Source organism: Tympanuchus pallidicinctus, unplaced genomic scaffold (assembly GCF_026119805.1).
Source record: "Tympanuchus pallidicinctus isolate F22 unplaced genomic scaffold, pur_lepc_1.0 scaffold3, whole genome shotgun sequence".
NCBI classification, from domain to species: Eukaryota; Metazoa; Chordata; class Aves; order Galliformes; family Phasianidae; genus Tympanuchus; species Tympanuchus pallidicinctus.
In genome coordinates, this window is record NW_026294747.1 from 97,634,935 (window position 1) to 97,661,764 (window position 26,830).

The following is a 26,830-nucleotide window of genomic DNA, read 5'->3' on the forward strand; positions in this document are numbered from 1 at the left end:
ACTAGTGGTTTGAAATGTCACCTAAAGGCCTCAACAGAATAACTGCTTTGTTAGATAGGGTTGTGTGCTTTTATTTTATTTTTTTTAATCTGCAATTCTATTTGCACATACTACAGCTACATGGAGCAGAAACATCATCACCTTCTCCCATTATTTAGGGCCTTATTACAGAAAAATACAATGTCTGTTATTCTGTCTGTCTCAAGGTCCCCAGAGAGCTACAGGAGGAAAGTGTCTTTGCAACCTTGTGCCTTTCGCATGATCAGATGTTTTAACTCTTTTGTTTTAACTATTGACTGACTGTTTCAGTTACTGTTTTGTGAAAAATATAGGACTGAACCAATTGCAAATTAAATTAATGTAGTTCAAGTAGAAAGTGAGAAGATCATCCTTATGTCCATTTATTCAGCGACGGCTCAGGTCAAGTACGAGTGATTAATCTCCTGGGACAGGAGATCCTTTTAAGAAGGTATCATTGGGAAAGAGAAAACAGTATAAGCGTTATCCAGATTTATATAGAAAACTCCTCCTGCACTCTCCTTGCCAAAGAGCCTCCTGAAAGGCAGCTTCCATTTGCCTGATACGTATCTTAAAATAAAAAGGCTGCTCTGTGCAACTCAAAAGCACCAAATTTCAAGCAGTCATCAGGGTACAAATAACTTTTTGATGAAGCATTTAATCAGCTTCTGGACTTTATTGCCACTATTAAGACAAATAGATTATCAATCAGTCTTAAAAATAGATTCAGTCTCTCTATAAGCAAACATTTTGAGGTCAAACAGCAGTGTAGAATTTAATTTGGCAGTATAGGCCAAATAGGTGTATAGAGTGAACAAAGAAGATGTGTTCTTTTACCCTTTGGACCATCTTCAAGTCCCATTGACTCTTGTGAGAACTGGGCTGATCAGTCCTCATGTAGATGAGGAGCTTTCTAACCAGTTGTCTCCGCATGAGTTTCGCAGTCAATCTTTGACCATAGTTGGAATAACTAGATGTCATTTTTCAGTACACAGATTTTATCTTTTTTCACTAGCATTTCCCCTACTCTTCTCTGCTCAGCTTGATTTTCCAGTGTGTCAGTAGTGGCTTACCACTTGCCTTTATGTGCAAGTATGCCAGAGAAGAGAAACATAAAAGCAGAATAAACACAGAGGGAATTCTGCTTTCTGTTCAAGCTTCCCTTCATATGAGCCCAGCATGTTAGTAGGCTTTGTTTTCTGTTAAGGTTTACCCTCATGTAAGACTTCCAGAAATGAACAAATGCTTTTGCTGAGCACTTCACACCTCTCTGTGAGGTGTCAGCTACCGACTCCAAAGCAACAGTAGCCCACATTCCCTCGGAGAAGGACTTCCTGACTGTGGTGAAAATATGTTAAAACAAAGCAAGAATAATGAAACAGCAAATCAAAAAGCATCATCTAAAGGAGCTATAGCTGATATAACTTCATTTTCTTCATCTGACAAACGCAGTTCCTAAAAATGACGAGTATTTTGCAGCTTGACTTTGAGTCCGTGAACTAGAATATTTAGAGTCTGGTTTCAGCAGTATTTTCTTATATATGGCAGTTGCAGTTTTAGTCTGTGATTTCTAGAACTTTGTGTAGACAAGGAAATATGTAGCTCAAAGCCACCTTTTCTAAAGCAGTTTGTTATTTTGTGATACCAATGCACTGTTTATAAAGTGAACATTTTTATTCTGCCATAATGAAGAGAAAGCGAAAGGCATAAAACATGTAGTGTTATAGAGAGTGGTGTGCAGCATATCCCCAAAAGGCTCACTTTTAGTCCTATTCCCAGAACTTGTTCATATGTCTTCTCAAAATTTTGTTAGCTTTTGGTAGACCATTTCCTAAATGCTTTGAATGTGAAGAGGAAAGAAAAGTGTACAAAGCATGCACATTTGTGTGCTATTATGTTGATGTCACAGATAACATGGGAGGTTTTGGTTTGGGGGAGAGAAGCTTGATTTAGTTCAACTTGATTTGGTTTTAAATTGGATATGATTTTAATGAAAAAAGGAACAAATAAAAGGTTAAGAGCTTGAAATAATTCTAGGTTTGTAACATTCTGCCAGAACCATAACTGACAAATTCAACAAAAATTAGGAAACAAAATTACTCTGAAAGCCAGGTCTGTCATCTGTGTTTTCTTGATGTGTTTCTCTGTTGTAAATGTGTTCTCTATTTTGTAAGCAAATACATAACTCTTTGCTTTATTTGGATGAAACTTGGTTTTATTTTCCTGCCTGTATTGAAAGTAGACTCAGATGATAGAAATGATGAATATGGCTTTCTAGAAAAGTAAGAAATCCAATTTATCGGTGATTCAAAAAAAAACTCTGCAAGGCCTCCATAATCCAAGGCAAGTTTGAGATTTTAGGGAGGTGAGGTTTGTCTTGCCAAACTGTGATTTGTGAAAGGCAAGGCGTGTCTTCCAGAGCTGGTGTGTCCACAGTTCTGCTCTGCCAAGCGTTGGGAAACAATCCTGTGGTCGTGTCTCTATAAACTGCAGGTGCCTGATAACTGAGCTGTAAGCACAGCAACAAGTTCTGAGTTCTTAAAGGAGTTGTATCCTCAGCAGGAAAGAAAGACAAATTATGCGGAAGAGTGACTAGCGTCTGCTTAGCACTATTGAGGTCCTTTATATAGTATCAGCTTTGTTAAAGATGAGGTATTTGGGTTATAGCAACTTCAATCAAGAGGTTGTAAACTCTAGGCGGAACAAAAGAGCATGAAGGTGATAGGCAACAGCAGTTGCATACAACAGAATATAGGTAAATGAAGGGCAAAATAGGGAAAGTATGAATGTCTTGCAGAAATCTGTGATATATCTAGAGCTTGGCTAGCTCTTTAAATGAATTGGGAATGGTTGTTAATTGGAACATCCAGAACTCTGTTGGGCCATACACCTGCAAGTGGGATTTTCTGGCATTGACGCAAAACAGCTTGTTTTCATCTCTGTTTTTATTTGCAAAGGAACATTGTTACTTCAAGTCAAAACAAGTACTAAAAATAATTAATTCTTATTTTCTATTCATTTAATTGTGGAGAAATCAGGAAATTATGAAAACTTTAGAAAATGTTCACTGAGCATGATATAACAAGACTCCGATGAGCACTTTGTTTTCAATACCTCAAGTTCAAACAGTGGAGAAGTAACATACTCTGCAAGTTAACTATTCTCAGTATTCAATTAATTAAAAAAAATATTGGGATCAAGAGCTACAGTTGGTTTATTTCAACATATGTAGATTAGTACTGCTTGCTTTTAATTGTGTTTTCATTCAGTAGAGCGGATATATTTTGTAAAGCAAAATGTTTCTGCTTTGAGCAGCGACCTTTGAATTACATTCCCAGGATTTTTTTTATGTGGAAAGTTTCACTTCCAGGAGCACTAAGACTGGATGGAAACATTAGATTTTAAGTGCTGCGGCATTTCTGAAGGTGACACAATGCCACATTAGTGAAAGCACATAGAATGGAGCTGAAAGTGAATTTGATTTGAATGATGTTCGGTGTTTTTTAAAAATGTAATGACAGCAACAAAAATAACATAACTTACATATTGGGCAAAGGTCTGGATCTGCAGATGCTCGCAAAAATGATATTCCATTGAATTTTATTGGCTTTTCCTTCAGTGTACCCCCACTGAACTTCAGTGCACAGTGCATTTCACAGTTAATCCACTTGACTTATCAGATGGTTGGCAAGCTGATCGCCCTAAGGTTTAAACTTCCTCTAAGACAAATTGCCAGTGTTTTGAGGGAACTTTTCTTATTTTCGGCTGGTAAGAGCAACCTGTTCAGGGTTCACTCATTTGTGAAGCAAGGTTAAATGAAGTAGCTGAGGGTGCAGTCTTCATTGTACCTGTGTAAGACACTGGTGTCTTGTGTGTGTAGCCTGAAGTTCTCAAAAAAGGGTAAGCTTTGTTCAAATGATTTACAATTCTATAGGGAGCTGCTGATGGCAATAACCTCTATGCCCTCAGATGGTATTTTATTATTTGTGAGTTATGGGTGATTCTGTGTCAGTGCTACGGCAATGCAGAATCCTCCTGCTCCTAAAAGACTCAATTTGGGAGGTGAGTTCTGCTATAACTAATATTTACTATGAAACAGCTCAGTCAGCACATTTCATTAAACTGTAACAAGGGGTTTGAGAGCAGCTGCATCGAGTGAATTTGGGAGTTTGCTGAATTGAGTTGTTTTTCTAGCAAGGTAAATGAACTGTTGAGCATGGCAGATTTCTGCTGTGTGGCAGATGAGAGCTGCACCATGCCGGGATGAGTCTAGGGAGTAATTGTATCTCAAAGAGGCACAATCCTTTTCCAGTCCCAAGGAAGACTGCTCTGTCCTTTGGGATTTGTTATGGCTTTTGAATGTGGTAGGCATACCCATGCACGCTCAATTTTGCTTTCTTATTTTTATCAAATTTAATATAGCAGTGGCCAGCTTCCTAAAAGCTTTATTAGCTAAATGCCCAAATTATTACTCATCAGCCAATCTCAATTCCCTGTTTTCCTATTCTGAATGTGTTTCTCTTGAGGATTTCCCTCAAATCAGTGTAATACTTCTGAGATGTAAACTGATTTCACTGATGCAAAAATTTCATCCTGTTTATGTTGTCTTGCCTTCCAATCCACACTGTGCACAGGGTTTGTGGGGTAGACCAGAAAGGTTGCGATTTTCCAATTGATTTTTCATCAATACTTTTCCAGCCAATAAGGGCTGAACTATTCCTGTGTTCTCTTTTTTTTTCCCATGATTCTGCTCTGCTACAAACCTTTCCCACCTGAACACCTGCATGGGGCTGAAAAATGAGTGAATTTGCTTTTACGTCCATGATCATTTTTGACAGTGCTAATCAGAGTGACAAAAGTATAATAATGAGGTAAATTGAGTTTTTGGCTACGATGGCATTCCCACAGATGTTATCACCTGGTCTAGACCCGGAATACAAATTGGTGCTCAGAATTTTACCAACCAAGTGTAATTTTATAGCAAAAGCTATTTTGTTTCTCTTCTTTTAATGAGCAGCTGCTCCTAACTACCTATTAGTAAGGCTCATTTCTTGTGAAGACAGCACACTTTTCTCGAAAAAAAACCATGTTTTTGGTATAAAATGGCTTCATTGCGAAGTTGGCAATAAATTCTTTTATTTTAATTGAGGTTTTCTCCTTTGGTATAAAAATACCTTCTTTTTTTTTTTTTTTCATTTACACTGTCCAGAAGATTTATTAATAATTAGTAAATAGCACAATTGGCCACAACTTTAAATTTCATCACTTTGTTACAGGACATGGAGAAATAAGAGTTAATAGAAACACATTTCATTCAGTGTGTGGTATGAGTTGAACAAGGAGATTTCCTTGTTTTATTTATATAGCTTGTGCCTGAACTATTTAGAGCAGAAGACCACCGACCTTCCCAAAATTTTTATCCTTTGTTTCAAACTGAATGTTAAAGAGTTGGAAATCAAAAATGATTGATGGAATAGTGTAAAGTAATTAACCTGCAGCAGAAGGCAAAGAAAAGAATGATACATTTCAGGCTTATTAATCCACTTTTTTCTTTTCATTAATTTTCATACAAGTGTTGTGATCAGCACTGTATTTTCAGATGTTTCAAAGGAGAAGAATATGGCTTAGGCATCACGACATTGTCCTGCCTCTATTTTTAATGTTCAGATTTTAATATTATTGCACACATTCCTGGATGTGTGTTCCAAGGAATGGAAATAGATGATTGCAGTTACAAGTCTGGCACAGAAATGTAAAGAATGAGTGCCTCTGGACCATGATTATTCCACAGAGGTTCTCACAGACAGTTAGGCCCATTGCAAATTAAGAAATTGCAACACTTGCTGTTAATTCCAAGCACTGCCTTTGTAACCAGTTCAGCCTATGTAGCTGTGGAGTTTCTGTGGAAATATTTTAACTCCATCTGCACACATTGGAGGGACTTCAGCCAAACATTTCTTGGATGGCTCAGCAGTGCTGCTGGTGCAGGCAGGACATTGAAGGCAAGCCTGGGCTGTGCTTGCAATGAGCAGTAAGCTGTTCTGGTTATAGCTACTGAACTAACTGCTGTCTTTTTTCTTGTATGTAAAAAATACATTCTTCCAGTTTTGGTTGAATTTGGTTTTACTTCTTAATCTGCCTAGCGTTGGGACTCATTGCTTCTTGACTAATAATCTCGTTTGAGATTTGAGTTGTTAACTCAGAGTATCATCAAATCCTCTATAATAATAATGAAAAAGATCATAAACTGAAGGATTGCTATCAAGTCAGCGTTCCAAATTCCTGTGCCAAAGTGCATCATGGATGTCGGATATATTTTGGCATTTTTATTTCCTTGAGTTCTGTCACAGTATGGACAGCTGAGTCTTGGTGGTTGTGTTTTATGGCTTTAATCTTGCTCTGTTTTCATCTTCATGCTCTGTGTAGTCTTTCTCACGATCCGTCACAACAAGCAAAAAGTTCCAGTCCTGAGGCTAGGATAACAGTTAAGCACATGCTGCTGCGGTTCAAAATGACAATTCCTTTGAGGCTATTGGGGGATATTACCACTGGACAGACTGGATACATCCCCTCTACCCCCACCCCATCCTGAGATTAAATTCATCGCCCCTGAAATCAGCCACTAAGTGAGAGCAATCTGCAAATGCCTTGCTACAATTTCGTGAATAGCCAATTTTACATTTTTTAAATGTTAACAATGCTAATGTGTATTTTAAATTGAGGCTTGGGAGCTCAGTGTAGCACTTATATGTCAGCATTGACCCTTTTTTGTAAGGTAAATCATGCAAAGTCCTACTGTTTTAAAGGTGGTGATATAAATTTACTTGATGGAAAAATGGGCACTTTGTCATCTTTGTCATATTATTGAAAAAGAAAATCTGCCATGCAGTTAGGATTTTCTCCATTGCAACTATTTGCACAGTATTTTATTTATTTATTTATTTATTTATAGTGTGAAAGGAGAACAGAAAGGGAACATTTTGCAGATCCATGAGAGCCACTGCAAAAGGTAGCTTTGAGCTTTCTGTCATTTCATGTGCCAAAGCCAGAAGTGCCTTAAAGTACCAGAAAGGACAACCTAGCTTAGAAATAGATGCTACAAGCTCCTTCTGGGAAGAACAGTTCTGCAAATGGGCTGTGGATTGTAGAAGCAGGCAGGCTGTTCTCACCAGTCCTGCTTACTTGCCTGTGCAGGCTGAGGTCTCCTGGTGCAGCACTTGTTCCTTTTCACATGAATAGCGAAGATCAGAGAATTTTACTGATAACTCGTTAGGGCCTTCGTCATTATTATTTTCTTTTTTTTTAATATATGCCATTAAGGAAAGCTAAAGATTTTTTAATTTCAATTTAATAGCCATAGACGGGCTTTCTCACTTGTGACGCTTATTTGTTTCCATCCTTGTCACTGACATTTAAGACAGTCTCTCAGTGTTGCCTCCTCATCTAAGGAAGGGTAGGAGACGTTTCTGGTGACTATTGCATTAAAGATGAAGCAGAGTTACTGATATATTACACTGTCTCTCCATTGGCCTTACCACTTGTAACAGTTTTGCCACTGTAGACAGTAATGCTTCATTGACCTACCACATCATATTCCATTTGAGAGGATGTAGTTTGTTAGAATTTTTGTCAGTTTTAATACTGAGCAATGATCTATAGTATTAAAGGAAATTAATTTATTATAAATACTATGTCTGCAGCTCTGACTATGTGTTATGACACATTCAGAACACCTTGTCCACTCATAGAAAGCTCTAAACTCTATTCATTTCATTTGCCATTTGGAGTATGTCTTGAAGCTCATTCAAGCTGTAACTATACAGCCACTCAAAAATGATGGAAAAATCCCTCTAGCATTTGCATTTCAGCTAGGTAAAATTTTGGGAAAACAATGTATGCAGTTGAGATCAAACATGTAGAAATTGCACACTCAAACATCTTTGTAGATATTCCAGAGTATCCTTATGTAGATGCATGAGCTCCTCTCTTAGCATGCACAACAAATAGTTTGCTGCTCTGTAATATTTCCTTTCAGTTGAAATGTTTATTCAAACATGCAGGACTGCAAACTCTCTATCAAGCCAGTCATAGTGGAGCTCTTTTTCCATTCTCCCTTTTCCCAGCCTTTCCTTTTCTTATCGTGAATTTGCCTTTGGAACAAGACTTCACTGTTCTTTTGATCTGGGTGCACAGCTTGAGACCCCCTCCCTCCTTCTGTCCCTGAATGAGCTCCCCAGGCTCAGCTGGGCAGTGCTGTTATGCTTGTGAGGGACAAGGTAATGCATTGCCTGGGTGGGAGCTGCCAGCACTCTGAGAAATATGACAGTACCTCTGCCCTTGGTCAGGCTTCCCATTTGAAAGTTTTCATTTTGGTAATTACATCCTTCCCAGATAGTAGCTATAGTCATTGATCATACTAATATCATTATAACTGATTCCTGTAAGTCACCTTTCAAAGACACTTTCTATAGTTTCTTTCCCCCCTATATCTTCTTCCTCTGCAGGCACAGGATAAGACTTTTTCTGTCTATCCTTCATCTGATTGATTAGAAATGCCACATGCTTCCTTTATGTATGGCCTGGTAATATACACATCACATTTCTTCCCTCGGGATCTTAATCACAAGTAATGGCCTTTAGCTTTTCTCATTAGCAAAATGGAAAAGCACCATACCCAATCCATTAGAAATGCAGCATTGTAATACGAGCTTATAGAAAAATGGCTGCATGCCAGCGGACATGGAGTGAGTTTACCTTAAAGGATTTTCAGAATGAAAAACAGAAAAAGAAGTCACCCTTTCTGTCTGGCAGGCAAATGTTTTGAGCCATAACTTATCACACCTGTCTGTGAGGCATTTTGCTGTGGCTCCTTAAGTGCTGTTTGGACACCTTAGTCATACAAAAGGCACTTTATAAAGAGGAAATAGAGGCATTTATATGTACATTAATGTCTTCCCCAGTGTTGGTTCTGTGTGTTCTGTGTGAGAGTTATCTTTCTCATATTCCGTCTCCTATCAGAATTTGAGGTGGGGAGGAAGTTGGAGAGATTTTGTTGTTGTGCTTTGTTTTCCTTTTTTGTTTTTTTTTTTCTTTTGGAATATGCTATGAACACAGCAATGAGAACCACCATAACAGCTTCCTCATCTTTCAGGCATTTACCTGAGAGTACGGCTATGCATTTTTTAGCCCTACTTAAAACTATTCATAATCAGTACACCAAGAGTGAGGACAAGACTGATTAAAAGCTTTTTGCCAATGAAATGGATTGTTTTTCACTTAGCCTGGACTTTATTAACCCTAAAACAGGAAAAAAAAAAAAAAAGAAAAAAGAAAAAAAAACCAACATACTGTTTAAATTCTTACCCTGGCATTTGTGCTTTTATTATTCAGAACAGTAAAAGGTTGTTTAAGCACAGATTTGTACAAATTGGTAATTGTATATAATTTGAATGTATATGAGTTGACTCTGACTCCTTTGGAAAGCCACCACTGAAGGAATTATAGAAACAACTTTGGAATGCTGCTATTCTACCAGCACTGAGACACATCTGTTTTATTGGCCCCTTCAAGCATTGTTAACGTGATTCTGGGAAAAATAAGTACTAAGCACACCCATAAAGCTATATTAAATTATGCGTTATGGTGAAAAGGTGTTTACTTTCCCTTAAAAAAACAAAAAACCTCAGGTTGCCTAGGACTTCAGTTGCCATACACAGTGGATTCAGAGCTGAAGCATCAAGTGATTGCTTCATTTGTGTCTCATCAGCTGTGCTGATCACATTTTCTCAAACAAAATTAAGCATCTCTGTACCAGGAAATGGAAACAGTACATGGAGTAGTGTGAAAGACAAGCAGTTCTTAAAGATGATATATATTCTGAAGGGACTTCTTCAAGGCACCTTCAGGGGGAATTAGTTAGATGACAAAAGAAGAAAGTTTAAGATAAAGTGAGATGACTGCATTTTGACTGATCAGGTACTTTTCCCCTTCTTTCAGTTTTCATTTCGTTCTTTTTTAAAAAAACTTTTTTGTATTTCTCTCCCCCTCTCCTTCCTTTCATTGTCGTTTGGATTAAACAGTGACAGACTTGAAGAGGTTCTGTATAACTTTTACCACAAAATAAGTTCAGGAGTTCAACAGTGTAAGTAACTCATTCCATTGCAGACAAGCTCATGACATGGCCATGCGATGTGGCTCAGCTCACTTAGCCAGCACCCTGTTAATAGGCAGTGTTTCTGCTTTGATTATGCAGTCCCAGAGCTGATGGTGCTGATGTTTCAGGGATCCTCCCACAGCCGGTAATTAGGAGACTTGACAGCCTCTGTAATACTCTAACACGGTCACAGTAGAGCATCAGCATTAACTTTAAGGGGACCTTTCTCCCAGGATAATTTCACAGTTTTGTGGATAACGGGAAAATGAAGCCCTCACAAAATTCTGCAGCCACCTTTCACAGCCCTGCCATCTGACGGAGCTAATGACAATGTAAATACATTTAAAGATTTGAACAGACAAATTCATAGGCTAACAAGAAACTCTGTTTTGTTCTGCATTATTTTTAAGCATAGTACTTTAGATGTGGTAAAGTTGCCATCAACCCTTAAAGGTTAAAACTTTGTATTTTTCTTATCCTGAGCAATTGTGACCATGGCTGATACTTCTGACTAAGTTACAGACAGAAGAGGAGCTAGCTGAGTAACATTCAGGATTTCCAGTTTGTGGGAAATTCGTTTTACAAAATTTGGTTTCATTCTGATTCATCTTCTAAAACCTCAAAACAGAAAGATTCTCCCACGTATCAGAAATTCCAAGCAAAAATTAAACTTTGGAAACAATGACTCACGGTGTTTGCAACACAAAATACACTCCCCAAGATCATGACAGCTGCCAACTGGTATAAACATCCCTCTTGGTTACTGTCCTGCTCCAGGTCAGCTTTCAGGCAGCAGCTGCAGAACATAGCCAGGATTTTGTGTTCCAGAGCAGCCTTGCCATGTCCGATGATTTGGGCTGGCTTCCAGATCTCTTGATGAGTTGCCTTACAGGTCTGCTCACTTAGGAAGAGATGAGTCCTAGTAGGCATGTGGCTGACAAGTTGGAAATGACTAGAAATGTTGCTTTGTGCAGGTAACATGGTGGGATTTCTTGGAAGAAAAGCAGGACACCAGCTCAAAGCCTGCACAGGAACTGCTGGTTCCCAGGTGCGCAGGAGGAGACAAAAATCTTTCAGAGCTTCACCGAAGTTCCGGACAGAATTGAGTTCCTGGGGCTTGCAGACTCCATGCTAAGCCATCCCAATACCATGTTGAGCATCTTGGAAGGCCTAAGTGCATGTTTGGCAGGAGATTTGGCTAAACACACCTAATAGGAGCATGCTTTTGCTTTTGTGCTAAGGTGTGAGGGCCCAGCAAATCCCATAGAGGACAGGGAATGCATTTCACCCTGCCCAACCCTGGTATTTCATGTCCACCATAAATACAGGAAGGCTGGCTTTTAAGTTATCCCTGCTGCCACTGTTAGCTGCTAGTATGAGCCCCAAAAGGAAACACACACTACACTTGCAAGGTATTTTGTATTCATTGGATTGGCAAATTTCTAAATACAGCATGCAGACAGCTGTTTTCTATGAAGCTTTGAGATGATTTCTTGTTTTTTTGCAGCCAGTGATACCCTTCATTACAGCTTATCAAAATATTTTGGACTGGAGGGATCTTCTGGAGACAAAGTAATACTGTATTTCAGCTTCTTTTAAGAATAGCCAAGGTGTAGTTTGATGGTGCAATGCTATTATCTTACTACTGTGTTTCGATCAGGCAATAGTTGAAGAAATTAGTCCTGTTTCCGGGAAACTGGAAAACTAGAAATACTAAATTTCTAATATTAGTTAGAAGTACTAATACAGGTACCTTTTTTGTGTGTGTTTTTACTATTTTTTTTTCTTTTTTATGGACAATTGATCCACTCTTAAGCCTAATCTGAAAGAGCAAATGGAAGGTGTATGTGATTAATGAACAACTATAGTTTAATAAGTCTAAGCAGTTCTCATTTTGTTTTATTAACAGATTCATCCATACTATGTGGATGTTTGGAGACACTCGTCTCCTCTTTAGCTCCTCAAATTCATGAAGATGCAATAGCCTCTGGAAGATACGTTTACCTCTAAAAAGCAATTATTTGTTCATATAAATGGATGTGTTACTAATAATAGCTTAACATGCTCATGTGTTGAGAGTTTCACTGACACGGTTATTTGTTTACTTGGGTTGAAAATATAATATGCAGATCAGGCTTCCTTGTTCTTGCTAGCAGCCATTCATCAAGGATTAATTGATGGAATTGCATTTGGATGGAAATTCATAGAAATTTCTAGCCATTGGGGTGTATAGGGAATTTCTGTTTCAGAAGAAGCAGCTATAATTCTGCTGTATCACACCTTTATTTTTCAGTATACAGAATGTGAAAAAAAAATAAAAATGAATGTAACAGAATCTCTATGATTACTGACCCTGAGTTCCCAAGACTGGTGCAGTATACTCGTTTGTTATGATACAGTCACTGTACCCTGTTTCTATATAGGGTGCTGCAGTCAAGACAGTCTAATAAATCATACTCTAACCCATGCTAGAAAACTTATCCTGAGATGTCATAATGTACATTGACAGAATAGATACATAGAGGGTATTAGGAAAAACTTAAAAATGCTAATTTTCTAGATAACTGGTTAAGAATTGAAAAAATTGAGAAATCATGAACTGAAAGTGCAATGCCAGAGTCTTTCTCCTTTTTAAGCACAGGAGTATTCTTGCTCTCTTGCAAATGTATTCATCAGACCCATTAGATACTAAGAATTATGCAAAAAAGCAATTTTTGCGTCCTGAGGCTATTCATATGTGCAGTCATGCATGGAGAGTCTATGTACAGTTCTATACAGTCCCCTTAGATCTCTTCTCACAGTGGAGACTGTCACAAGGACGACAAGAACAAAAGTATCACAGAACTAGGTCTACTGACAGTGACTACCAGCATCGCTGTCTATCTGAGGCTGCGTTCCATAGCCACATACAGGCTGAAAAACATTATGTGAACAACTTCATATAAAGAAATTATCTTAAAAGGAGTTTCACTTGCCTTTAGTGAAAGATATCAAATTGGGAACTTCATTTGCACATTCTGATGGTTTTACTTCCATTTTCTGTCTTTTCGGATACTAGTGAGATATCTGAATACAACCTGGGATTTTCACTAGATTTCATTCTAATACCAGCCATCAGACTCTAAAATCTGCTTAGGATGAATGTGCTGATTTTTGGTTTATCTGCTGTATTTATCTTCTGTAGACATTCCTGGATTGCTCTTTGCATTACCTACAGTTTCTGCAAACGTAGTATTTTGTATGCTAGTACACAGCTGTATGCAGTGATCTGACTGTTCTCACATTTGTTTACTCTAAATAGTTTTTATCTGATTAATCCTGATTACTCTGCTTTAGTAGCAGGCCTGAATTCAGAAATAAAAGAAAAGACCATTAACTATAGGGGGTTTAGCTTATCTGCTCCTTTCTTCGATACCTTTGCATTACTCTGATTTCCAAAGGTAGGGATTTGTGAAGGATGCTTAGAACTCCTGAAGAGAAAAGGAGATTAGTTTGTAAATATAGTTCTTAAAGTTATTATTCTCTCTACCTTCATTTAACTTGCTCCGAGAATTAGGTAACATCTCATTAGGAAGGTTGAAAGCGAAGTGATAGCCAGTGTTCCTAAATACGTTCGTATTACTGAGCAGCAGGGAAGGAAGGTTAAATCTTGTAAAGATTTTTATTCTCTGCCTGAACAATGAGTGCAGTGGCCCAGTGATGAGATTCTGTTGAATGACAGTGCTATTCTTGATAGGACTTTGGTAATTGTGTGGTAAAATAGCTTTACATTTTAGACCAGGCTTATAATTATTAGCAAAAATATTGTAATATATGCAAAATCTCCATAGCTTTTATTCTCAGACTCTTTAATTGGGAAAAAAACTAAGATTAATAGCAGCCATTGAATAATTACAGGATTGAGCTGGAAGATGAGAATGCTTCTGGGTAGCAAAAGATATTTGAAGTTTAAAGTAAAAACCGTGGCTGCTGGATATTGTATTTCATCGAGCCGCTACCGGCACTGATGAAGTAGATGGTCTTTTTCCTGAGTTTCCGCATCTCGCTGCTGGACTGTGGGATAAGAGGACACAGCAGGACAATGTTCTTTTCTGCTGGAAAACAGGGTATTTTCAAATGAGAAGGTGGAACCAGGGACAAAAAAAATACAGCTGTTTTGTTCTATGTTTCATTAAAGTCATAACCACCTCCCAGGGATCTATGAGAGATGCAGTTTTTCTTTGCAGGGAAAGAGATTTAAAAGTGAGAGGGCAGGTTTCCTTCATGAGGGAAAAAAAATAAAAGTGGTAAAAATAAATCCAGCCAACAGTCTCATTTTCTTCAGTTTTCCAGCAATGCAAATGTTTTCACATAATTCTGTTAGTGATGCAGTGTCTAGACTTCTCAGATGGTTTAAAAAAATAAAATAAAATAAAAAAACACGTACAAACAAATCCTGGCAGTAATTCTCAGAATCCTAAAAGCTATGTCATTATCACTGTACTGTAGCCCATGCAGTGATATGGAACCACAAATAATCACCAAAGATCGGTTTCTGGAATCCCTGCTCATTTCAGATACATGGGTTAGCATTTACTCTCATAAGACCCATTTAATCTCTCCACAGCAGGCTGCTGTGGGGGCAAATGCTCACCAGCAAAACTGGTCTAGGGATTCTGCAGTTTGTCTCTAACCTTGGCTGAAAGGGCTCTCTGCCTTTTCAGGAGCACACGGGTCAATGAAATCAGGAAAGCCATCTTTGATTCTTGAAACAGATAGATGTTTCTAGAAAAACAAAGCAAACAGCAGAAAGACAAATTTTCACATGAATTTTGTAAAGCCTTTTCTTCTATGCTTATTACTTGCTCGTTGCTCCTTGTGTGCTTAATAAGCATATTAATCCTGAGGAAGCGTTGCTCTCAGTTTCAGAACCTACGACAAACTGACATGTTAATGTCACATTTTGTGAATTCTGATTTTCTTTGTTCCAGAAGATATGTTTAGTGTTGATCAGCTTATCCACTGTTGCCACTCTGTAATATCTCACAGTACTCATAGTGGTCAAGAGAGTTAGCATACAATTAGTAGCCTTCTTGCAATCACAGCTGTGCTATTTCACAGGCAACTAGGCTTACACACAGAGCTGTACTTCAGAGTGGTTTCTTATGTTACTGCTAAAGGTGACCTTCAGAATTTAAACTGTGTGTGTCCAAATTCTACTGGGGGTATAAATGAAGTCTTGCAATAGTTGCTTACTCTTTCAGGCACTGTTTCAGTTGAAGCTCAGCAATTAACAGCTAGCATAAGAAGCATTTGCGATGTATCTCACTTGCTAGCATTTACCAGACTCTTTGCTAGCTTAGGACCAAGAAAGGCTGGCTGTGACAAATGAAAAACTGGGCATTATCTGCACCTAACTCTTGATATAAATTGCAAATTCCCTGCATGTCACTCAATTCCACCTTTGATGGGAGAAACCATTGTCTTTCCTCAATATACTCCCTTGCTCTGCCTGGTGCAGGCAGCTGCTTAATCCTTGTTTTTTCTTCTCTTTTGCCACCATTATGTGTTTAGTGTTTTCTGCAGGCTCAAAAAGCCTTGCTGGAGCCAGGCAGGGATACCACACTGTTTTCAGATCAGTAAGAACTGATGTTGCCCTCTGAATTAATAATGATCCTTCCCACAATTTCATTTTGTCCTTTCATCGCACCTCATCTGTTACCTCTCTTCATTTAACTCCTTGTAGTTGTGCAGGGTAATAGCTAAAAGGAGAACAGGTGCATCACTGCTTTCTTATTTTCTACCTATGTATTTTTCACACGAGGAATTTCAAGGAGGTAAAAACAAAAATCTCATTAGAACAAGGTGTGAGCAGAATTTCTGATGTAGCATATGGGCTAAACTGGTGCCCTGGTAAGTGCGATCTGAGTGAAGCAGTGAGGTACTGCAAAGCATGCGTTACACTGTAATACTGTGCATCTTCAGTGCAGAGAACATGGGCTGTATGGGAGCTGTTGAGTCACAGCCTGAACCACTGATCACCTGAGGAAAGGTCTGAGTCAGCCGTGGGAGCACAGGTGAAGGCGATTCAGCTGTGTGACCCCCCCCCCCCCCCCCCCTAGATCCCATTTAAGGGCTGCCTGCCAACTCAGGAAGAGTTTCTTTCTGGAGAGTTCCCCTCTGTGGAGTCTTTTTTGTGAACCTAGATCTTCAGATACAGGTGAGCTTTCCTTCCCTATATATTTGTTTTTTCCCCATTTTCATCACGATAATCTTTCCAGCTGTAGCACCAACTGTAACAATGGGCTTTATATTCTCTGTGAAGAGACTATTTGTTTATAAACAAATTAAGTAAATTATCAGCAATGCTCCTGTTTTTCTTTTTTTTTGTAATAGAAATTGTAATAGAAATTTAAATAATCAAAATGCCAAAGAAGCTTCCCTGTGCTCTCCAGATCATCATCTATGCCTGTAGAGTCACTATGCATTTTACTGCTAGGAAGGATCAGCTTCTCCTTTTAGACCCACAAAGCCTGGATGGTTGAGGAAGAATGAACATTATTTTCTTTGTGTATACTTTTTTGAACAACTGTTCACATTTTTGTTCAAGAATCTTTAATCCTCATGGAAAAGTATGACAAAGAAATAATGGACTTGGATTTTTCATATTCTCTTATTTCAATGCTTTCAATACTAATGCTTAGTGGAATTAAGTGGGTACTGGTAAGCTGATCATGTGAGACATGCTGTCTAATGCATACATGTGGACAGAAAATTTAAGCAACATTTATGGAGTTTATAGGTTCATGAAGATAAATCTCAGTGACAGTTTTGTGACAGAGATGTCTTCTTTTTTGCCATTTGTCTACATCCAGGTTATGTTCATTTCTTGAGGTAGGTGGGAAGCCATATGAACTAGGGTATGTCCATAAAGCAGAATTTCATCCTGTGTGGTACTGTGTAGGGTGGTCATCAATTGTTTAACTTTCCTTCTGAATCTCACCAGTTTTCAGAGCCATTTTTCCATCTCCCAACGTCTTCCAGCAGAAGTCACTTCACCCCATCTAGAGCATTGCATTTTACAGAATAGCTAGATAAAGTGACAAGAGGATCCAGGGAGAGAGACAGACTGCAGGGGGCTCGGTCTGTGCTGAGCGTGGAAGCAACTGAAATGCAGTTTTCAGGAAACTTTGTAGTCCTGTTCTATGGTGACTTTTCAGCTAACTATTAAGCATGAATATTCATCAAGAGAAATTCATCTCTTGCATTAGCCAAAGCTATTAATGTATTAATTAGAGTCCACTGATACCATACCTCAGCACTAGGTAATCTTTAAGGTATTCAACCTGTGAGAGAAAGGATTAGGATTATGTTCCTCATAAACAGAATAAATGCATGTGAATTTGATTGAGCTAATGTGAGTTTTAACAAAAATGAATCTGTCTTCCTCTTTCATTATACTTTAAGTAAACAGACTAGCTTAGAGCAGCTTCTCAGTGTTAAGCTTCCCTTGGTGAAAATAGATCCACCAGGGCAGGCACTCCTGAATTCATGTGATCTCATTTGGGATTCCCTCTGTACCTAAGCAGAGTTTAAATACTTAAGACCAATTATGTTGGTATATATCTCTGAGAATTAAGCCCCAGTTGTTCTTTGTAGTTCTGTGCAGTCTTTTACAAAAGCCTTGATGGATCCTTATGCAAGAGTATGGGGAGACAGAGAATCAGTTCCAAGCACTGCTAACATGTTTAACTATTGCCCCGGATATTTTTTTCTGAAATGAGGAGGGTGTTTTTTAACTCATAAAGGTAATTACATTAGGAATATTTTGAAATTCAATTTGTATGAAGGATACGATGTGTGTACCTGTAATACGGAGCAGTCTGCTGTTGTGTTCAAGGGCCAGTCGTTAAGCAGCAGAACACCTCTGCTGGATTAAGCTTTGACTAACTTTTATCAGGATCGAATTATTTGCCAAAAGAATTATTCCTTTCATGCCATTGGTGCAACTAATTTTGCCCATATAACTTGTTTTAATTGCAGAGCTACAAGGGATTTAATCAAAAGGTTGAACCACCACCACAGTGAACATTAATACAAGCGGAATATGTCATATACAGGGAGAAGTCACATTCCTGCAGTTCCTCATACAGTCTGGCACAACTGGAATGTTCCTTTCCTTTGCACTACCAAGAACAGTGCTTTGAGAGCCAGCAAAGACATCAAGTAATTTCTGGACAGTTTCAGTTGTTGTACTGCATAACTCAATGTCAGAGGATTTTGTAAAAAGGGGCAAGGCCTAAATTACAAGTCAGGTGAATAACTTGAGATCCGTGCATTGAAACTTGTATACGTTTATGTGCAAGGTAAGGGAAAGGCAAATAACTGCACCTCTTGAGCCTTGCATTGATCTGCTGCGTTCAGGGAAAAACTCTGAGGAAGTTTAAGATGAATAAGGCCAATTTAGTCTTTACATTAATACTTGTTATTAAAATATTTATAAATTCGAGTGAAGCTAGGCTACTCAGGTATTTAAAATGCTTGTAGGTCTTTGCCGAACTGTAAGAGTGCTTCAGGTTATTCTTAAATATTGACACATAACAATACTGCAGAGTAGATGTAATCCCAGCTTTACAAAGCAGAATGAAGCAGCTCTGAAACGCCTTGCTGTAATTCCTTAAGGCAGGATAATAACCCAACTGCACTGAGTACAATAGGGATCATTGGCCTAATGTCTTTGATGGGTTAGCGTTCATAAAAAAAAGTATTGAATTAAGTTCTCATTCTGAAAAAAGAAGAAAAAGGAGCTGTAGAAAATCGTGGCCTGATACAGACACACATGCACTGGGGAAATTCCTGTCCCTCTGCCTGAAGGGAAGGAAAATGCTGTGAATTTGTATTCGCGAATAATGTAATGATTTTCAACACAACAACATGCTGCTTATACTGCAAGTGTACATTTTATGTCACCTATATTTCTCATTGCTTTTTCCATCAGAAACCAATTTCATTTAAATGCTTGTTTTTCTTTTTATTCAAATGAAGATTGGAGAATTGAGCTCTTAGACTCCCAATTTTCCATTCTCCAGCACTGCTGCAGAGTCTGTACCCTGCTTTGTAATTTTATAATGCGTGTTTGTGACAGGCATATCAAACCAGACAGTTAGTTTAGAATTGGGGTGAGTTCTTTAAATGCAAATTTTACTATAAACAGCAGAATAAAATCCTTCAAACACTTCCCAAGCCTGCCAGGAAGCAAAGCTATATTTAACTCATTTTGAAATTCATCAAATATATTCTGGGCTGATTCAGATCTTCAATGTGTCTTTGAAGATAACATGTAGTGGAAGTGTCATACAGTCCATTGTGTGATTGGGCACATCCTGAGATTCTTGTCAGTGAAGACGTGCAGTTGGGACTGGATTGTAGAAAGAAAAGTATGTGTGGATCTGATAACTTAATTGATACCTTATTTGAAAACTTGAACAATCTGTTGCAAAATCCATACGCACTTACGAATTAGAAAAAAAAAAAAAAAGACTCTTGTGTAGTACTTGGGAGAGAAAATGTTTTAAAGAAATTCAGTAACACATGTTGCTGTAATAACAATTGGGAGCAGCTTCAAAATCTGTATAAGAGATCTTTGGATATTAAAAATGATCCATAAGAATCTGGTTAAGACTACTGTGTACAAAAGCAGGTGCTCCCAAACATGTCTTCCTGTCTTGGATCACAAACAACTGTAAACACAAATGTTCTTGATGATAGGGCTAATTATGGGCAGGAATAAATCTGTCAAATTCCATGCTTTGTGTTTTGTAAGATAAGACAAATAAGATTCCAAAAGATTGTTTAGACTCTTTGTCTCTCTAAATATTATATATATTGTGTATGTGTATATCTCTCTCTCTCTCTCTCTCTATATATATATATATAGTCATGCCTCTTTACTGTTTTGTTTATAAAGACCAATAGGAGTCTCAATTTGAAGAAGTACATGAAACAGTGATACAATCTGAATATATCAGCAAGATATTGATTACAGTATTTCTTGTACTCAAGTGTGACCTGACTTTGAAGTTCAAGATTATGATTTTTAATAGCTAGAAGGTGATCTTACAATTCATTAAAATCCTCAATCAAAACAAGACTATACATGAATCAGCAAATTTCATACAGAAAATAGAAACGGTGTCACGCTTCCAGTATGATTATTTTTGCAACTGTAGTTTTCTAATGTCCATTTGTCTTTGGTTTGTTCTAGTACATGACTGCTGCTGCACCTATGCAAGGGACCTACATTCCCCAGTACACTCCTGTGCCTCCAACAGCTGTCCCTATTGAAGTAAGTTTACCTCCATCCCTGAAAGCAGTGTGAGGGAGTAACACAACTCTTACATCTATGATTCCTCGTTGTACCTGCTGTTTGATAGGGGCCTAAAATCACTTTATGGAATGATACATCTTCCAGCTTTTTTAAAATTAAGATTTCACATTCTTTTTTTGACGTTATTTTCCCTTTTAATTTACTTATTATTTGCAGGGGCTCTTGTTTTGCTTTTGTTTTGCTGTACAGCAGGACATGGAATAAAACAACAGTGATTATGACTGTCTTTTTTTCCCCGTGTACTTGGGAGGGGAGATGGGAAGCGACAGGAAAACAATCCCAGCAGGCAGACCACAAATGCAAAAGAGATTGCAAGAAAAGAAGATTGCAAGAGGGTTTGATGTGGTCCTTAACAAGTATAGGTAATTGCTGAAATATTTAGCCACCAGGAAAAGTGATTGAGCAATGGAAACCTTCCTCTTGTATATACAGACGTGGAGGATGCTGCACTGACTGAGTGCTTTTTCATCCTTGAGGAAGGATTCGCTCCCTCCCTCCTTGGGGCTGAGTCATGCTGATGACAGTCTAATGAGTAAGTATTTACTCAACCCTGTAGACCACAAGCTGCCGGGAGAATCAGGTCGGCCTCCACTTCTGTGCAGCATTATAAGGGCCACCAAGCACAGTGAGAGGAGAGTGCCTTGTCATCCTCTTCAATGTGTGCTTCTTTTTGGTGCTACTCCTTTTCATTAATAACTTCTTCCTTTCTGTAGGGTAATATGAGGTGTTCCAGGGTCTCCATACTTCTGCCTTGAGCTGTATGGAGGTTCTGAGTTGGTACTGTTGGTGTTCTGTGCTTTGGAGTTGCTGTGTTAGTGTTACTTTTGGTGTGGCTCCACCAGCAGTCAAGTGAACTCATGTTTTTTTCCCAGTTCTATGAAATTACTGAAATTTCTAAATGAGAGCCCTCAGAAAAGGCTTCTACTTTTTTTGTCACGCTGTGCCAGTCAAATCTTCAGGGTTTTTTTTGTTTTGTTTTGTTTTTTGCTTGAGGATAATACTCCCATAAGCCTTGTTTGGTTGCAAATGGTGCATGAGTGCCTCTTTTAGTAGCTCTTCTGAGGTACTTAATGAGGCACAAATGAGGTACAAATCCAAATCAAAAGGAGATAGTGGGGTGGAGACAAGAGCGGCTCATCCAGTTGTACTGACCAGTGCTAATAAGAGATTAATTCTTCCTGTACTCTTCTCACCATTGTTATACTCATGCCCAATGAAGTAACGTGAGGTAGTAATCAAATATTATCTGAATATATAGCCAGTCTTGATCTGATCTAGTGATGCTATTACTGCTATTGTTTATTTGTATAGGGTCTCTGCCCCAGAGAGCTTACATTCTCAAGATGGACAATAGCAGAATCATAAAGGCAAAAGAAGTACACAGGAAAAAAAAATGCAGTCTCAACAGACATGAAGAATTTCTGAGAAATGGAGAAATGAAACTTCCATTTTTTTCACAGATAATATGAAATAAACTACCTCTTGTTTACATAAGACTCAAATGAAAACAAATCAAGTGGTTTGTGCTCCCTCTTCTGGCTCTGTTGTATGTGATACAGTAATAGTTTGTTCCCTGAAGAGATCTGATAGTGCTGTTTTTGTGTCTCACATCAAATGTGAGAGTAAAGGCAAGAAAATAGATTGCTTTGAAGGCATGCAAAATTGTTAGATTTAATAACATTATTCAGACTGTCCAAATAGTTAAGAAATGGAATGTAATGTTAAATCCATGCACATCAACTTTTGTGTATCTAATCACTTTTTTCAAATTTACAATTGAAACAAAACTTTATTGGAGCTTTGACTTAAGTAGTAAAATCTTTAGAGTTGGGTAAGTTTATCTTTGAAAGAGATCATGCATAAATGCACTGTGTACAGTAGTGCTGTGCTTTTCTAAGGAGCTTGACTTCTGTTGGACATGTAATAGATTGAAGGTGGTGGACCTAATTTCTGCCTTTTATCGCATTGCAATTCAAAGGAAATGAAAGTGATTTCACTGTGAAGTTGGGCTAAGTACATGAACATCAGAGAGTCTTATATTCATTATAAGAAAGACAAAAAGTAAAACCCACATTTCACTGAAGTCAGCAGAATTTTTGTCTTTCAGTAACCAGAGAAATGTTCCAAAATGCGTAGGTGTCTCCCAGTTCAGCTTGTGAGAACTGGAGAGGTTGGTACTCTAAGGAGGATTCTCACTGCTGGATTATCTCTTTGTGAGCTAATTGAGTTTGTTGTGTTAGCATATGGTTCTGCTTTTTCCGAGCTCTTTTAACCAAGTGCTCCAAGAGAAATACAGGAATAGTGATCTGGTACTGAGATTCTTTTATGTAATTAACTGAAGTGAGTAAAAACAGTAACCTTTCATGTTCTTATTTGACTCCTTAGGGTGTTGTTGCTGATACTTCTCCACAAACAGTAGCATCTTCATCACAGGAAGCCAGTGGTCAACAGCAACAGATGACAGTGGAAACATCCAGTGAACATGCACCTGCATATTCTTACCAACAGTCTAAGTAAGCAAGCATATGCTTTTTAGCCGAAAGGTTTTCTCTCTTCAGAATAGTAGGACAAATCTGCTTCCTATTTCAGCAATACAAATTCAGCTGGTGCTTCACTGAGTTCAAATGAATTCTCTATACATAGCAGTGTATGTGGAACACTGCTGCATACTGTAGCATGCAGTATAGAAGTACTGTAGCATTAGTAGATGGCCTCATCTTAGCAAATTGTCCTTGAGTTTGTGCTTGCCGAACAACGCTCTTTGGCTGTTCTCTGCTTATTGTGGACTTGCAAGGATCTCAACAACTGTATTAACCATCATCATGCTGGGTTAAACCAGTGTTTGGCATCAGAGGTTATACAGAGAGCTTAGATTTTGCAATGGTGAAATTATTATGGTACACGTGTAAAGGTTAGTTTCTGAAAATGTGGTTAGTAAAGCAGTGTAAATTGCCCCAAGGTGGTATTTTTGAGAATGCAACTCCAGATCCATGCAGACACCAAGTGGGCAGAAGCTGGAAACACAAGGGAAGCGAATATGATAAGACTGTTCTGTCATTCTCTTATCCTCTGCTCGCTTTGTTTGCTTCCTTGGAATACCTTGGAAAATTTAAGACCTACACAGTGGCGGTGCTTTGAACACTTTCAACTTCAGAGTAATCCTCAATCATCTTTCCTTTTGCCATAATGGAATTGATCCTCAAAAAGATGAGGTTGCTTAGTCAAGAACTTAATCACACATAGATTCCAGGAATTTGGAAGGACTGTAGGAATTTTGATGTGCTCCAAATGCTATCATTTATAAATACGTGTACATTAAACATCACTTTACTGTAAAAAGAGGAATTCTTATCTTGAAGAAAGTAGACAAAAAGACAAGAAAATCATGAGATATGTCAGTTAATGCATCATGACATAGCGCTCGTAGTGCTCTAAGTACTAAGAGGCATATGCTATGATATAGAAGTGATTAGAATTACACCAGTCTGACAGTTGCTTTACTTCATTTATGACCTCTGGAAATGGAAGATACGTTTATTTCCCTAATATGTGAATGAGAAATGTGTCAAATCATGCAATGGCCCTTTTTGACTGCCTTGAAACATAAGCTGTCACTATTTCATATGTCACTGCCATATTTGTTCATATGTACATATCCCAAAAGCAGTTGATCACAAGCTTTATGCTGTTGCATCCAGTGCTGTATTTTGGAGACACAGTCTGTGCATGTGTACTTGCTCTGACATAAGCTTCTCTAGTACCTGTAAATAAGCGATGGCAAAATACTAACAGAATATAGTAGTCAAAGAGATAAATGAATGTGACTGACATCCTGTTCACTGGTTTTGATGACTGTGTTCTGAAGGGATTATGATCTGACCATTCCCGTTTTCCATTTCCCTTTCACTCAAGTCTCCTAAGGTAAATGTGATCAGCTGCTTCTGGCATTTTTCCTTCACAGAAGAAGCTACACTGCAATTCTTTATTGAAATGAGTGCTGTATTCATGCTCAAGAGGTGATTTCTCACTTCCCCTGAGAATGGGATCCCTCATCTTTCCGTGTCAGCTACAGCCTTGTTGCAGTTCTAATGGCACAAACATTTGTATTCAGAAGAATTTCTTTTTTAATCATGCAAGCTGATCCACTACAGATTTATTATAATTATTTTAACATTTTTAATCTGAAATGTGCCCTATATTTGTGTCTGCTAGTTGTGGGCAGAAATGCAAAATGGGGGAATCAAAATGGTACACAATCTGTCTTAAAAAAAGAAAGAAAGAAAGAAAGAAAGAAAGAAAGAAAGAAAGAAAGAAAGAAAGAAAGAAAGAGAGAAAGAAAGAAAAAGAAAGAAAAAAAAAAGAAATTCCTGGCAGAGTATTTCAGTAATCTTCAATGTGTAACAATTTTTTTTGTTTTTGCAACCAAAATAAAACATTACTAATTTTCTCTTTGAAGGGCACATTTATTAATAGCAAACATCATGCCTAGTGTACAACAGCTGTTTGCAAAGCAATGGAGAAGAAGTAATTAACTTAACCAGATAATGGTTTTGTCATATATGTGCAAAGAAAAAGGCAGACACTGAAAAAATGGTTTCACAGGAGCTGATTAGTTAGGAGACAAATTCTAACAGTATGTTTCATTATTTTTATTTTCTTTGCAACTATCATAACATTGCAGGCAACAAAGGAGGGAAAATACAGGATCCTGTAATATCTCCGTGTGCAAAAAAATGAACCAAAGATAAAATTTAAGATCCACTCTTTTCATCATTGTATGCATTGTTTCATTTAATATTCTGGATACTCAATTAGAGCATCCCAGGGATGTTCAGAAATGATAACTTCATGTCAAAAGCCCGGCTCCTAGAAGTGGAGCAATATAGGAGAAGCAGCCCTCTGTTTTTGAGCAGAGAATTCAACTCTGTGAGGAAATCACCTTAATTATTTTAGACCCGCAATGCCTCTTTTCCTCATAAATCTTTAATTTTCCACATAAAAGAGTGTGAAATCTATGAAGTGGCTTTAAATGGAGATTCTTCCCCCTGGAAATTCTACTCTCTTGCTCCTAAACAAAACTGCCTGCTGCACAAAGCACTCTGATTTTAAATGTGGGGTGAATGCAGTTTATGGGGCCTTTTCTGGGCAAGCTCCATGCCAGGTTACATTAGAGAATGTGCTGTGACCCTTTGGTGCAGTCAGCCTTTTGGGTATATGGTGTCCACCCTACTCAGAAGGGCAGTAAAGTCAAGCGAAGTTAATTATAAAGAAATGCTTCAGAAGCCCAAAGAAAATATTTAATCCTTTTTTTTTTTTTTCCATATAAATCTGTTGTTACATTCAAAATGCTATTTTTAAGTCTTCGTGCAATGAAAATGTTCTTTGGCAAATTTAATGTTTAAAATCAGTGTTCATTTATGTTTACCATCCTGTAGAAGTAGTTGCTCTGTGGCAAATGTTAGGTCGTGAGCGTTCTTCACAATTTAACTCCTTATACTAATGTCATTATTTTAGAACGAAGCAAGGCAAATGCCTTAATGCTTGCGTAGGTAAAGGTGCTAGCTTGCTTTGTGTTGAACTTAAATTGAAAAAGGATCATCTCTATGCAAGTTTTGGGGACTTAGGAGATCCAGCAACTAGCTCCTACTGATAGCTCACTGATACATTTAACAGTGTTTGTAAGTAGGATCTGCATCTCCCTAAGGATCTCATATTGTCTTGCCAGTACAAGTTTTGTTAGATGTATTGTTAAATGTTGTGAAACCTCAAAAACACAAAATGAGTGCTATCTTCCTACCAAAAAAAAGTTTTGATCGTTTAACTTGTTCTTTGTGCGAAATTTAGAAACACATGACACTATACATTCAAAAAACTTGAGTGCTTTGAATTAATATCATCTCAAATGTTTCTTACTTAGCCATAACTAGCTCATTAAGCAGGCTGTTTCATCGTCTAAGTGTTCTAGCCATCAGAAGATGTGTTCTTGTTAGTAAATTGGATATATTCCTTTTATTGTAATTTTATCCTTTATCATTAGTATCCAAAACAAATAGTGCCACTTAATATTATGAAAATATCCACTCTCTTATTCTGTTACTCTTGAAATATTTACACAGTGCTAAGCCACACATTCATCTCATTTCAGCGAAGTTAAACTGCCCATTAAGCATAGCATTAACAGAAGTAAAGTCATCTGCTTAGGATGTGTTAACATCCCCAAAGCAGGAGTTCCCTACTTCTGCCTGGCTATTTTCAGCCTACTGTCGGTATCATATTTAAACAGCTGCAAAGTT

General features: G+C 37.9%; 1 protein-coding gene across 7 annotated transcripts in view; it reads left to right on the forward strand.

Moving 5' to 3' along the window:
• RBMS3 (RNA binding motif single stranded interacting protein 3) overlaps positions 1-26,830 on the forward strand; it is a 700,498-nt gene that overhangs the window by 667,339 nt on the left and 6,329 nt on the right. For 6 of the 7 annotated variants that reach the window (XM_052695879.1, XM_052695881.1, XM_052695882.1 and 3 more), the window contains 2 exons: positions 20,415-20,495; positions 22,923-23,050. In XM_052695879.1, the coding sequence (XP_052551839.1) occupies positions 20,415-20,495; positions 22,923-23,050 (209 nt within the window). Of the gene's footprint in view, positions 1-20,414; positions 20,496-22,922; positions 23,055-26,830 lie in introns of those variants that run through there. The other variant, XM_052695880.1, reaches the window with a different exon arrangement.